The 15,000-nt window shown below is 37.0% G+C and overlaps 2 protein-coding genes across 3 annotated transcripts in view; one reads left to right on the top strand and one right to left on the bottom strand.

The window, feature by feature from the left end:
- Positions 1-3,211: 3,211 nt before the first annotated feature.
- LOC122360523 (ras-related protein Rab-5A-like) lies at positions 3,212-10,703 on the bottom strand. 2 transcript variants are annotated; one of them, XM_043261196.1, is made up of 6 exons: positions 10,625-10,703; positions 8,212-8,441; positions 7,423-7,574; positions 6,904-7,026; positions 6,640-6,733; positions 3,212-5,606 (listed from the first exon to the last, which is right to left on the bottom strand). In XM_043261196.1, the coding sequence occupies exons 2-6, from the start codon at positions 8,375-8,377 to the stop codon at positions 5,491-5,493; spliced, it is 651 nt and encodes a 216-aa protein (XP_043117131.1). In that variant the 5' UTR covers positions 8,378-8,441; positions 10,625-10,703; the 3' UTR covers positions 3,212-5,490. The 2 variants fall into 2 exon arrangements, with proteins under 2 accessions (XP_043117131.1, XP_043117132.1); XM_043261197.1 differs by lacking the exon at positions 6,904-7,026.
- Positions 10,704-10,790: 87 nt separating this feature from the next.
- The window catches only part of LOC122360868 (EF-hand domain-containing family member B-like), a 5,258-nt gene continuing 1,048 nt past the window's right edge, over positions 10,791-15,000 (top strand). The window contains exons 1-9 of the mRNA XM_043261711.1: positions 10,791-11,087; positions 11,218-11,285; positions 11,387-11,449; positions 11,520-11,663; positions 13,278-13,469; positions 13,534-13,645; positions 13,789-13,918; positions 14,791-14,874; positions 14,975-14,993. Of these exons, the coding sequence (XP_043117646.1) occupies positions 11,220-11,285; positions 11,387-11,449; positions 11,520-11,663; positions 13,278-13,469; positions 13,534-13,645; positions 13,789-13,918; positions 14,791-14,874; positions 14,975-14,993 (810 nt within the window). The 5' untranslated portion in view covers positions 10,791-11,087; positions 11,218-11,219. The remainder of the gene's footprint in view (positions 11,088-11,217; positions 11,286-11,386; positions 11,450-11,519; positions 11,664-13,277; positions 13,470-13,533; positions 13,646-13,788; positions 13,919-14,790; positions 14,875-14,974; positions 14,994-15,000) is intronic.

Here is a 15,000-nt window from a genome sequence, read left to right as displayed (position 1 = left end):
AGTCCTGCGAACTGTCCTTAACCTCCGCAACGCTTCCTTAATTTGGATTCGTGTCGAATTGAAATTGAATTGAATGAGAACACAGATTTTATCCATTGGGAACCGACTGGATTGTCGTTGGGTTCTAGAATGACGCCAAGTGGCTGGTAAGAAGTTTTAAAAGAGTTTTTTTGCATAAAACAGAATTGTTCAAGAAGAACATAAACGTTTTGTAAGTTTATTATCGATCAGGTGTCCCTGAGTAGTACATTCGCGTGCTTGCAAGTCTGTTTTGGCCTAATATTTAGCATTTTAACAATTTTCAAAAATCATATTTTTTCATTGTGTATTCCAGTTAATCTTCACCAATCTGCAGATGGTTTATTTTGATTAGGTTAAAAACTATATAAAAAAATACATGCAATAGAATGCAATATATATCTGCTTTTTTTATTATATATATATATATATATATATATATATATATATATATATATATATTATATATATATATATATATATATTTGCTATATATATCAAAACAAAATATATATATATATTTTGTTTATATATATATATATACTTTAGTGATTTTTATTTGTAAGAACTTTCTTTTATCGTGTTTTAATAATTGTACCTTTAGTTCATTTGGTATTTGTTCCCACTAATTTAAATTTATTTCACTTAATATTTAGTCATTTATTTAGTTATATTTTATCTGATTTCGCTTCATTTCAGTTACAAAACTGGTGTAGTAGTTTTAGTTAACAATATTAACTGTGACAGGAAGAAAGCTAAATGACATCAACTGTAAGTTTCCGCCGCTTTAAAACCATTTCACCCTCCGTGAACACACAGAAGATATCACAGTCGTGGTTTGAGTCTTCAAAAAAGCACTCACCCTACAGATATCTGATACCCTCTCTGCGACGAGGCCTGTTTGACACAATCCTCTGGTTCTTTTCATTCAGAGAGGATGAAGCGGTGAGTGGGGTGACAGTAATATATGCGGCGGTCAGAGTTATCATCTTAATAGGACTGTCAGCGTGATGTCATCTCAGGGCTGCGGGTGACAGGCACGACAGGAGATGCATATCGTGGCAGAAAACAACTCAGATGTCCACAAAGTCACCTTGCTGCTTCAATGTCTAAACGCTCACAGAAGCTATGAACTCAAGAAGCTCCAGACGCTGGACAAAACGAGTCCTACACGTGGTGTTCATTTTGAAAATAGAATTTTCCACTGAGGAATTAAATAGAGATGATCACTAGAATTCAACGTTGAAACACGTTCAGCAACAGGTAAAATAGCTCCTGGTTTAGTGTGTGCGGCTGTGCCAAAATTATGATTATTTTCCGAGATGGAGCTAGCTAACTGAAGTCAACGGTAGCCTATTTGTTAAACAGCTCTCGTGACAATACGCAGATTTTGTGAGAAAATGCAAAAAGCGTGAGGTCGGGTGAAGTCCATGAACAGATTAATCCAAATTAATTCCTGTGCTACTTGAACTTTTTCTATTCCGTAGTCTGCTTTGTCTGAGTGCTTTCTGAATCAGTGATTGGCTACTTGTAAGAACGAGTCGGATCGACCCAGATGAATTGGGTCATGCCCAATTTGCATGCATATTGATTTTGATTCACACAAACCACAATGGCCTCTGGGTAATTTGCATCACCTGCGCACCAAATTACCCTGATTCGGTCTGACCGAGCCGCGGTGGAGCTCATGTGGAAAAAGCCCAAAGAGACTCGCACGGAAAACTTTTTTTAATCACTTTTACCGAGTAAAGAGTTTTTCCGAGGACAAACAACCAGCACGTAGAGCGGAGCTGGGAAAGTGTCCTGCTGCCATCTGCTGGATAGGAGGAGCACGTGCAGGTAAGGAGAAGCTTCAAAACGTACCTCACTATGGGTTTACTAAACCATAAAGTCTGCATATATACAACTAATACTATCCACGTTAAAAGCGGGTGGACAGCTAATTTTCATTAGAGAGTGCAGATGATTTATGGGGTGTATTTTATTATATAAAAGTAGTTCATAATTCCCAAGCACTAGATGTACTGATTCGGATCCTGAAAATACGACAAAGAGGGGCCTACTGGAGTCAAAGCTTTCTTCATGCCGGCGTTTTTCAATATAGACAGACAGCCAAACTTTTTTCTCTGAAGTCTTGTGCATTTTGTGTGTGTGTGTGTGTGTGTTTTTAGACACGTGTGATTTCTGTATTTTCATATGAATGGTAAAGAGAAGCCATGGACGCATGGTGCAGCATATTCAGATAATAATCTCAGGGCAGAGCTAAAACACTACTAAAACACTTTGAGGAAACTTAACGAACACCTCTTCAAAAAGCAAACACAATTTGTTTATTTTTTTTTTTTTAACTGGCACTGATGTAGAAAATCTATGGAAACTTTTCATTGCACAAAAGGTTCTCTACAGTTAAATGATTCTACAGATAATTATAACATCCCTCACGCACTATTAAAAAAATCAAGGTTCTTTATCGGTGTTAATGGTTTCATATAACTTTTTGTGGAAGCTTTCCACTCCACTAACTTATTTATAGTGGAAAAGGGTTCTTTTATATTGCTGAAATGTTCGTCACACTAATAAAAACAGTTCAGGAGCTGTTGATTAAATCAAAACTTGAACCAAAAATGGTCGTTCCTTTTGATCTTTACAAAACCTTCCTTCTGAAACCTTTTGTGGAACTGAAAGGTTCTCCAGATGTTAAAAGGTTCTTTTCGGAAGCATTTACACACAAAAAAATTCTTCTGTGGGATTGTGAAGCGTCTTTATGTTTAAGAATGTTCCAAAAATGGGCATGGAGCTGAAAGAAACGAAGGGTTCGGGATGTGTCTGAGATGTTCAAGCCTCGTTTTCTTCGCTTGCTTGATGAAGTTATTGGACTTTGGTGACCGTGCGGCCTTCACCAAACTGCTCATTCCGGTTTCAAGCGGCTTGCAGGAGATGGAAGAAGCAGTTGGAACCAGTTTTGTTCTGATTCTTTTGCGGATTCAGTATTGGGAAAAAACGCGCTCTGGATTGGACAAGCGAGTCAAACGAAAGTCACAGTGGAAAAGGAGGAATCTACAACAGGATAAGTTGATCCTGCTAACTGTAACTCATCTGATGGAACTGCTGGTGTATAGGATATTTATATCCCAAACACGCTATTCAATCGGAATCAAAACCACCTGAATCAAACATCCACAGCATGTGTGTATACAATTCACCCCCTTTATTGGAAATATACTAGTACCTGGACATTAAAAATGTATCAGTCCCTCAGTGTTAATGCATAACGCCGCTGAATCTGTTTGGTTTATTGAACGTCTGCCAGTTAAGTTTACTAGCTACCTGTGGTACTTCAGGAGCGTTATATGTCCACTGTAATCCATGATTAAATCATTTTGGATACGACAGGCAGCCACAATTTATATAATAATAATAATAATAATAATAAAAAGCAACTCAAAATTGTGCAATTCAATAGGTTCTTAGAAATAAAAACATTGAGCATTTTCAGAGAAGGTACAAGACAGACCACTGACTAAATGTCAAGTTTGTTTGTTAATAACACTACGTACATTAAAAAGACCACCATTTAAACATGATTCTCCGTTAAAAGAAACTTCAAACTGGTAGTAGGATTTATGAGAGGCTGTACAGTGTGCAAAATACTGTCCGTCACGGCAGGCACACCTAAATGATGCAGACATGCCCACAAAAACGGTGAAAGATCATGTTTTGAAGCAAAAGCTCTCACCAAGTCTTTTGTCTGACAGCAGGTATCATTTAAATCTGCCCACAAACACACGCCTTTAGTCTTCAGAGTACATGTGTCAACACAAAACTGCACTGCATCACCGACATAATCAGGCGCTTCCAGTTTGCTCATGACTTCCAGTAAGATTACATAAAAAATAGCAGAGAAAGATTCCTGGACATGTCTGAAAAGTGATTTTTTTTTTGTTTGTTTTTTAAATTGATAATTACCAGGCCCACATAGGAATTGTGCACGACTCAAATGATCACACTTTTACACATGCAAGCTTCTCCGCCATGGGATAAAAAAAAAAATAAAAGGTAACAGCAAATTTTGCTCACATATGTTTTTTTTTGCCTATGCAAAAACAATTCAGACGACTCTGAAAAGTCAGAACTGTCAAATATCAACCCGTAATTACGAGACATAAATTTGCAGTTCAGAGGGAAACGAAGCTAGAATTGTGAAAAGGAAGAAAAGTCAGAATGCAAAGAAACTACTGCGAATACAGTCGGCAACATTTGAAGTGGATCAAAACCTAAAACCAAAAAGCGTTCTTGTTTTATGACAACTTTTTGATCCACTTCAGACGTTGACTGTATGAACTTGGAATTGCAACAAAGAGTCAAAATTCTAAATGCTTTTTTCAGTAATGCGAGTCTAACTCAGTTGTGAGAAAAGTCAGAATTATGAGACCATCTCAGATTTATTTTTTCAGATCTTGAAATTTTTTTTTGTGGGCTGAAAGAAGCTTGCATGCACCTCCCCATACGTTTTTTTAAATAAATACTTTTGCACATTTTTTTTTAATATGCACAGCTACCAATGGAGTTCAGTAGATTTTACCCCAGAAAGGAGTCCATCTGGGCCTGGCAATAAGTGTATAAGCATAACACAGAAATGACAATACAGTCCTAATTAATAATAATCATCATTCATACAGCAGGCTGAACATGTTTTACCAACTGTGTTCCTTGATTTGTTCTTTATCCCGAAAGACAATATCGATTCGCCAAGCCATTTGTAAGATCCCTTCTGCCAAAGAGCTGGATGACTTTGAGTCATGCTCCTGAAGGCCCAATATTTTCAATATCATCATGGCCATACTGCAATATGTGGTGTACTAAGGACACAGCGGGTGCATTGAGGAATGCCTAACCAGAATATGAAGCTACTGCATCCAAACTACAACCAGAAACCAACTTCTTGAACTCTTTCTCCGATTCAAATTTGATTCATAAACAGGCCTACACGAAATCTGCATGCAGATTTCCACAGAACTGTAATGCATTCATGAGGTTTATTAGTTTGCTAAATTTGATTATGCTTACAGTTACCACTAAGGATAGCTTTGTTTAACACATTGTTTTAATCTGCAGATTGCGCCTGGGCCTGGTTATAAGGTTATAATCAGTTCCACATACTAAACTCATACAAACACACTCAATATTTCACTCTCTCTCTCTCTCTCTCTCTCTCTCTCTCTCTCACGCTTTCATCCGGGTTTGTTCTCCTGCTGAATTAAGTTAAAATGTGTATTTAGCATTTGTAGTGATACATGCATCCAGTAGACTGCTGATTTACATTTTTTTCTTAAAAATAAAAAAAAAAAAAAAAAAAAGTATTAGAAACACAGCTATACAGAGTCTTTAGCTAATCCAAGGAGCGAGGTTTGGAAGGAGGAGCCCCATGTCCAGATGTGATGCGGTTGGTTAGGAGGTGAGGACCATCGCTGTTTAGTTGCTACAGCAGGGACCTTTCGCAGGCTGTGCCGTTTCTGTTAGATCCACACCTCTGTTGCGTCCTGTGTTGGCACCTGCAGGCTGGGGCTCATTCTTGGGTAGTTTCTTTGCTAAGGTGCAAAAACACGAGGTATTTTTGTAAATGTAACCAATTATGTCGCATTATGTTTGCAAGTTAAAGGAATAATTCGCCCAAAAATGTACTCAAGCCATCCAAGATGCGATTGAGTTACTGTAACAGATTTAGCAGAACGTTAGCATCACATCAACGGCTTATCCTCTGCAGTGAATGGGTTTAGAACAGACAGTGTTTACTTATAGACCGTGTTCATATTTCTCACCTGATTCAGGTTCATTTTTTTATTTTTTTCATTGAGAAAACAATATTATGGATGGATGTTTTAGCCGGAAGTAGCAGTCTGTAATTAATGGATTTGTTTCTTATGAGCTGTTAGGACTCTCATTCTGACGGCACCCATCCACTGCTGAGGATACATTGATGAGCAAGTGATGGAATGCTACGTTCCTTTTTTAAATCAGTTTAGGTAAGTCGAGGCAAGTTTATTTATATAGCACATTTCTTGCACAAGTCAAAAGGCTTTAAATAAATGGATTCACTAAAACAAACAACAACAAAAAAAATCACAACAGTAAAACACAGAATTTAAAAACTTAATGATGACACAGTGCTCATTCGGAAAATAGCTAACAGATGAATTCTAAGTCTAGATTTAAACGTGGCTAATGTTTTATCACATCTGATCTACCTTAGTTGAAGAAAAACAAATGATAAAATATACAGCAAATTCTATTTTTTTTGTGAACCATTCATTGAACATTAAATTGTATTTACAACCAGAACATGTTTTTTAAACAGCATATCAGAATATTAGATTTCTGAGGGATCACGTAACACTGAAGACTGGAGTAATGATGCTGGAAACTTGCCTTGCATCACAGGAATAAGTGACATTTTAAAATATATTAAAATAGAAAAGTTATTTTGCAACATTATTGATTTCACTGTATATTTATTGATCAAAACTAAAAATGTGCGCTTTCATAAAGACTAAAAATCATACCAATCCTAAACTTCTGAATGGCAGTGTAGAACTATTTACCAAAACTGGTCGATAAACTTACCAATGGCCATAAAAATCTCATTCACGTTCATTGAAGTCTTTGCCGATGTTTCCATAAAGAGCAAACTGTTGTCATCTGCATATGACTGTGCATCCTGTGAACCATAAAAAAAAAAAAAAAGTTGTCAGGGTTTCAGACTCTAAACAAACAGCTCTAAGCGACTGGAGGTCTGCATTGCATGTTTGTTTATAAACAGTTCCACATCTCATTTGTAAAGCCAACAGGAAGCGTCTGCTCCTCTGTGGCTGTTCAAACATCGCAAACCTGAAAGTCCAGCGCTCTCTTGTTGGCAAGGTCTGCCTTGTTTCCAGCCAAAGCTATTACAATATTTGGACTGGCTTGTCTCTGAAGCTCTTTCACCCAGTTTTTTGCACGTGCAAATGATTCCTAAAAGGAAAACAACACAAAAAAACAACATGCATTTCTCTTAAAGCATTTTCTGGATTCAGAGGTTTATCATGCTTTTTTGTAATAATTACTTTTCTCAAAAACCTTCTCAGTGAACTCTAGAATTAAGTGGGATGTTTTTTTGTATTCATATAAAAATCATATATTCATCTTTTGCATGCGAGTAAGTAACTCCACCCTGCCGCATTCACACTCGGGTCGCAGTCATTTTGCAGCTCAGTTTAGAAGTTTGACTCGGGAGGAAGTTCAATCTCAAAACGTATTTGAACTGAAATGAATCGATACTGAACCGTCTTGGGCTAAATGACAACAGCGTTGTCTTCTGTAGATTTTACAGAGTTATTGTTATTGGAAAAATTGGAACATAGGACTCACTTCATTTGTAATGTCATACACCACTATGGCAGCCTGTGCTCCTCTGTAATACATTGGGGCCAGACTGTGGTAGCGTTCCTGGCCGGCTGTGTCCCAGATCTCAAACTTGACTGTTGTGTCATCCAAACATACTGTCTGAGTCAAGAAGGCAGCTAGTGGAGAGAGGAGTTCATTAGGTACTAATGAGCAATATGCCTGCATATACCAACGATAGAAATGTTTTAGCCGACTGAGATGTTGATAACATTGTGTATACGTGACTATTACGATGACAAATGTGGCTCTTCAAATAAGAATGTACAATTAAATATCTATTTTATAATATTAGTTGGTTGTTTTATTTGTTTAACTGTTAACCATTGGCTCAGCTTTTAATATATACTCAACTTACAATACAATTAAAATACAACAAGCAATTTTGGTCATTCTGCCCATCCGCAAGCGAAATTAGTGCAAAAGTAATTATATTGTAACGTACCGTTACCGTAATAAGATTTACGGTACGATTTATACAATAAAAATAACTAGTACCATAACACACAGCTGTACTGCCTATCCATAAACATTTGATAAAACATGACTTGTAAAAACAAACCATAGCTAATATTGTTACAAATCAGAGTGATAATACAATCGCTCCTTTATTTATTTATGTTGTTTTAGTTACATAATACTAGTGATATATCATTACCGTAATGCACAATATTGTTCAAACTCCCCATACATAAGTGCATTAGCGTCACATCAGATATTAGTTATTATATGCAGGCAATATAATGCAGGTCTTACCGCCTATTGTGCTTTCCTGAAACTCGTGAAACTGTCCTTTTACAAAACGAAGGACTAGACTTGACTTCCCCACAGCAGACTCCCCCAAGAGCACTAGTTTGAACTGACAGATTTTGTTGCCGGCGTTCGGCCCGTTAGGTCTTGTTGCTCCACCTCTTCCTGCCATGACCCTAAGCCCCAATCTCCTGTACTGAAGTCAAGAGGTGCTTCTCAAACGGTCACTCCCAGATCTGCAGGAACAAACATTAATGATCTAGTATCACGCGCAAGTTAACTTACATAATGCAATATATCAGGGCTTAGCCAGATACAACCTTAAGATAACCAGAGTTGCACAATATACATTTGTGGCCAATTAGAAAACATGCACCATATTTTATATTCTGTAATAAGCATAATTTAGGCCCAGAACTTCAGCTCATGTGAGACTGTAACATTGATATGGTAAGAACATCTATTGTTGCGGTCTGTCATGCCATCAATTACATCCATACCAATGTGGTCACATGACTAAATCATAGACAACAGACATTGTTTAGGAACCGCCGCTGTGTTAAGCCTTAAATATCCTTTGTGCATTGACCCAAAAACCCAATGACATCAGCCTCATGCCCTTAAAGATCACAAACAAAAACCAAAGCCACGATGGGGATGAAATGCTAGTTTATTACTGTATATTATAGAAGGCCATTTCTGCCACAGGGGAAAATCATAATTAGATAATAAATTATAATTATGAGAGGCATATTTATGACAAAACATGAAAGTGACATGAATTATGTGTCAGAACTATGAAACACAATTGACTTTATATTTTATACTTATTTAATTTTTTACCTTTTAAATACGGCGCCGCCATTTTATACTTATATTTTAAACTTTATTTCTTTTTTACCTTTTATACTTTGCACACTTTCTTTGTGTACATATATTTTTTATATTTTATATATATATTGTTTTCTTTCTTGTTTCTTCTATAGATATATATTTTGTTTCTATTCTGACGCTGGACGGTTGTAAAAAACATTTCACTGCATGACGCGTACCATGTATGTATGTGTATGTGACAAATAAAATTTGAATTTGACAATAATAATTATGAAAAAGTCATGATTCATTATATAAATGACAATGTCAAAATTACAACATATATACACACACACACACACACATATATATATATATATATATATATATATATATATATATATATATATATATATATATATATATATTTATATTTTAAAAAAACTAAAATGTTTTTCACTGTGGTAGAAATGGCCTTCTTTTGTATATATTGTTTACAGCCAAATTATTTTAGTATTAATAAAACTTTAAGAAACAATAAGCAAAAGCCCATTAATAACAACAGAAAAGTTAAGAATATTTATTAGCAGGCAAAAAAAAAAAAATACCGATATCCAACTGTTCTCTTTTACTTTTTAATTCCTTAATTTCGCATTTTGAGTCGACACACTACAATGTAGACATACAAGGTTTTCACTATTCGGTGTTTATATTAAAAACTACTAAAATATAGTAGGTCATTCAGAAAAGTACAAATACCATGTATACTGCAGAAACAGTAAGACTAGTGTGGTCATATGCTATTTGAACACAGTCCCAATGCCTACGTTACATTCTACACTACATATACTTTACCTACAACCCTGTTATATCTTATGCGATACAGAAAGTATGACACAGTGACAGTGCAAAACTATTATTGACGCTAATTATCAATCAGTGCTTTGTAATAGCCCCTAAACGCTTTCAAATTAAAATACTTTTATAAATGTCTATTTATTTACACGAAAATGATAGGATACGCTCAAATTAAATAAACAGTACTGATGAAACGTGACTTATTTAACGTTTAGCATAATCTGGCTCTTCAAAACCAACAGCAGCCGATCGGTTAATAAAGTGTCCACGGCACAATTTAGTAATAGCTTCGGTTTCAGAGTGATAGCAGAGTAAAATCACTCCATTATTTAACAGTACGCGCATTTAATGGCAAGATATGAAGCTGGAGCTGCCTGCTAGCTTGTGGCGCTAACAGTGCTAATGATACTACGTCTCCCTTGTCTTTCTCTTTAATACACACATGTAAAAACTCAATGACGATCGCGTTCCGACTGTGTTTTTAGCGGTACTTTAACGGGTCTGTCAGTTTCTCAGACGCTCCGCTCAAACGGATCCCGAAAGCTAATGGTGCTAATGCTAAGAGAAAAACAGGCCGCGCGCTATGCTCGCGCGCACACAACACTAAGCGTGACACCTTATAAATAAACCGTTAAAATAAGCAACACAATAAAAATATCTGGGCAACAGTGCGGCTTAGTTAAAAACAAAGCAAAAGACATTTAAATGATGATAACCGTTCAAATGTTTAAAGCCCACAGACTCGTACCTTCCTCTCGGTTCCTCCCAACTTCCCCTTTTGCATCAAAACTGATGATGACGGATCGGATGACTGGATCTGACGTCAGACTCACCGGCGACAAATCGGCCAATCAGAACAACGCTCATCACAAACGTTTTCTTTTCATAAGAGAGAATTATCAAAGTTTATTTTTATCATTTTACATTTAATTTAACCGTTGAAATTCCTTAACGTTACGTTAGAGTCATTTACTTTCATATTTAGTACCCAGTTAACGTTTTTAAAACTATTAATTCACTTTTTTCTCGAAAACAACTTTTTTTGCGTTTAAAAGCGCATACAGTTTACGTCTTTGTTCCATGCAGACAACAGACAGTAGGATAATTTCAGAATATAAAACAAACACGCTTAATTTGGAAATCGACTTTCTGACAGGTGGACGTCTGAGAGACTGGCGTCATCATCAAGTTACGTCGTCAGGTAACAGAAGGTAAACAAACGCGTCTGCGTGTTTGTAGGTCTTTGTAATTAGTGCTGCTTGTTGTAAAGTCGTTGTTTTTTAATTGTTTGGATGGTTAACTGGTCGTAAATAAATCTGCATTGAATGTGTGAGCGTGTAGGCATGAGTCTCACGGAGCGGGATTCTTCCACCTGGAGACCCAGAGACCCGTTTCCAAACATCCGCGCGGTATGATTAACGATAATTATCTATTTAACAATTTCGATTTTCTACTATAAAATTGCGTAATATTTGTTGCATTATTAATGTATAATGATTTCAACTGAAAGGCTGGAAAACTCGTTCCAGTCGGTGACACAACTAAAACTTGCCTGCAAGAAATTACACCAGGGGTGAGTCATTTTACTAACTGTATGTCATTTTATACCATATTTATTTATTTACTTACTTACTTATTTACAGGCTTTAACTCCACCTGTGGTGAGAAAGTTTGTCAATTCTGCTCGGCCGCCCATTGGGACAGTTCGGGTCTTCCATGGAAAAGCAAATGATCCTGATACTGCTAGCACACTAGTCCATGGTGTGAACACTAAATCATCCATTAATGTAAGACGTTGAAATTGTTTTAGTGTGCACATTCGTTCTTATCGCTTCATGTTTAAACTGGCTTCTATGTGTGACTCGCCCACAAGTTAAAACAGTCATATTTCTCTCAAAATACATTTACATTTACATTTAGTCATTTTGCTGATGCTTTTATCCAAAGCGACTTACAATTGGGGAATACATAAAGCGATTCATCTTAAAGAGGCAAGCAGACAGAGGAAGTGCTCGTAATACCAGCCTCAGGCAGGGTTCAAATAAGTACAAGCTGGGAAGGGAAAGGAATGAATACTGAGATGGGATTTTTTTGTTTAATTTAGGATTAAGTAAAGTAGCGCTGAAAGAGATTTCAGTTGTAGTTTGAAGATTGACAGGGATCCAGCATTATGGATGGGGTTAGGAAGATCATCCCACCAGCCAGGAACAGCGAAAGAGAATGTTCTGGAGAAACATTTCGATGGTACCACGAGGCGGCGCTCACTCGCAGATCTTAGACTTCAGGAGGGGATGTAGCTTTGTAATAGTGAATGGAAGTAGGCGGGTGCTGAGCCTGTGGCTGTTCTATGAAAGCAACAGTGTCTTGAAACCGGGAGGCAGTGCAAGGAGATGAAGAGAGGGTTAACATGGGCTCTTTTGGGCTCATTGAAGACCAATCGCTCTGCTGCTTTCTGAATCATTTGTAGAGGTTTGATTGTGCTTGCAGGAAGTCTTGCCAGAAGCGCATCCAACCTAGAAATTACAAGAGCCTGGACTAGAAGTTGTGCAGCATGCTCCGTAAGAAAGGACCTGATCTTTCTGATGTTGCGTCTTTATGAAGTCAGCTGTTCATCTAAGATTACACCAAGATTTCTGACTGAAGTTGATGGGGTAATTGTAGACGAACCTAGCTGGATGGTGAAGTCATGCTGTAGAGCTGGAGTGGCTGGGAAGACAAGAAGATCAGTCTTGGCCAGGTTGAGCTGCAGATGATGATCTTTTATCCATGATGAAAAGGCAGCATGAGGTCCAGGAAGCTACAGTTGGATCATCTGGTTGAAACGAAAGGTAGAGCTGTGTGTCATCAGCATAGCAGTGGTAGGAGAAGCTATGCACCTGTATGATGGGACCCAGTGATGTGGTGTATGTGGAAAAGAGTAGGGGTCCAAGAATCGATCTCTGAGGAACCCCAGTGACCAGCTGATGTGTTTTGGATACATTTAACCCCGAGGCCACCCTGAAAGACCTAGCAGTGATGTAGGATTCAAACCAGCGGAGTGGAATACCCATGATGCCCAACGATGAGAGGGTGGACAGGAGGATCTGATGAATGTCAAAAGAAGCAGATAAATCCATCAGAATGAGAACTGATGATTTGGTGTCAGCTTTAGCAATCCGCAGGGCTTCAGTGATTAAGGTTAGGAAAGTCTCTGTTGAGTGCCCACTCCTGAAATCTGACTGCTTAGCATGCAATTCGTTATTCTGTGAAAGAAAGCGGTGATACCTGGTTGAAAACAACTCGTTCAAAATACTTTTGAAAATAACTGAAAATGTATTCATTAGCTTTTTCTATCTCCTTTTTTGTCTGTCGCAAATGTAATAGATAAAAATGTCTTGTTTACTGCATGCATGTATTTTCAGGCTGGATCAGTGATCAATCCCGCACCAAAAACACGCTTCCAAGAGAGGCTGCGTCATCTTCATGAAATCAATTATCAGAAAGCTCCTCTTGGGAGGTCTGGAGTTCAAGGCCCTGGTTTACCAAGCTGGCTTGATTCTGAGAAAACCATGTTTGGTGTTACAACGCTCCAGTGTAATAAAAAAACCTCACTGGCATAATCATGTATAGACTCAAGGTAATCAAAAGAAACAGCAAATCTGTCAATTATTTTTGCAGTATCTAACGGGCGGTGAGGTCATCAATCCACCCAAAACCACACATCAGGTGAAGAAGGAAGCGGATGAAGGACATCAGCTCTACGTTCGCTCACACGGATCCTATTTTGTGGGTCAGTCAGAATGCAGCCCTTATAGAGGTCTTTAGAGGTCCTCGCTTAAACTTGTTTTTGTCTTTTTTTTCTGCTTATTTCGGCATAGTTTCAAAAAACATAGACGAACAGTTTTTGTCTGCATTTTTTCTTTGTTGTTGCAGGAGAGCGTGTGGACAGGAAGTACAATTGCAGTCACTATAAGAGAGATAGCAGGTTTGGTGTCCCAACGCCTCATTTCAATGATGGGAGAACCATCTCCAGATCTCTGCGATGGCCCTGTGACTCACTAATGTAAATGTATACACATACACCAGATCACCTTAACTGTACTAACTTAAGTGTTATAGTTGAAGATCTGAGTGATTATTATTATTATTATTTTTTTTTTAGCATTGATTGATTTTATATTATTTTCTATTTTCAGATTAGATTGTTTATATTGTTAAATGTACACATTATTGAAAAAAATAACATTTTATTTTTATATTATTGTGTGTGTGTGTGTGTGTGTGTATGTATGTATTACATAAATTATAACACAATTATACAATCATTAAGAAGTCATTCCAATATGCTGATTTTGTGTTAAAACCGTTAAAACGTTATTTTTCAGCTTAATATTTAGTGAAACCGTGTAAGGAATGAACCACAATTCAGAGAAGAACACTGATATTTAAAATTATTTCAGTGTTTTCTAATTTTTCATTTTTCTTTGTTAGTTAGCAAGGACGCGTTAAATTGACCACAAGTGGCAGGAAATACATTTTAGAACGTCAAAGATACATATTTCATATAAATGACGATTGGGTGAACTTTCTTTAGCATATTGGAATGTTTTCTGAAGTACCACGTGACACTAAAAATGTAATTATGGTGAAAATTCAGCTTTGCATCACTAATTTGAATAAATAATGCATTCTTGGTGAGCATAAAAATCTACTCTGTGTGTATGTATGTGTATGTGTATATATGTGTGTGTGTGTGTGTGTGCATAAAATACAATTTTGACAGCTATTATGAATGTCTGCAATCTTCAGTATTCAGCCCATAATGACAATCCATATTTTGCTTCAAATTTTCTAAATAAGCCCTTAATGACAACTAATATAGCAATGTGACAACGTTATCAGAAATGAACAATTAATTAATCTTCATGTCTTCAGGCACAACAGCGCAAAATTAGTTTCCAAACGTTGTGACAACTTCAGAGAGAAGACTCAGCCGCAAACAGGCAAAGTTCATGATCCGTAAGTCAATGTTTAAGAGCATTTTTATAAATACTAATGATATTTTCACAGTTTCCGCCACCGTGCAAATCATCTTTTCTGTCTGTGCATTAATTTATAGAATTGCAGAGACATTAAACGTTCCCA

The sequence above is a fragment of the Puntigrus tetrazona genome, chromosome 16, assembly GCF_018831695.1.
Source record: "Puntigrus tetrazona isolate hp1 chromosome 16, ASM1883169v1, whole genome shotgun sequence".
Lineage (NCBI taxonomy): Eukaryota > Metazoa > Chordata > Actinopteri > Cypriniformes > Cyprinidae > Puntigrus > Puntigrus tetrazona.
Note: the sequence above shows the minus strand (reverse complement) of the source record. Positions and strands in the feature narration are given on the sequence as shown.

Coding starts and splice junctions, on each gene's coding strand:
- LOC122360523 (XM_043261196.1), bottom strand. CDS start 8,377: ATGGCAGGAAGAGGTGGAGCAACAAGACCTAACGGGCCGAACGCCGGC. Junction 7,575..8,211: donor TCAGGAAAGCACAATAGGCG/GTAAGACCTGCA, acceptor TCTCTCCACTAG/CTGCCTTCTTGACTCAGACA. Junction 5,607..6,639: donor TGAGATTTTTATGGCCATTG/GTAAGTTTATCG, acceptor TTTGCACCTTAG/CAAAGAAACTACCCAAGAAT.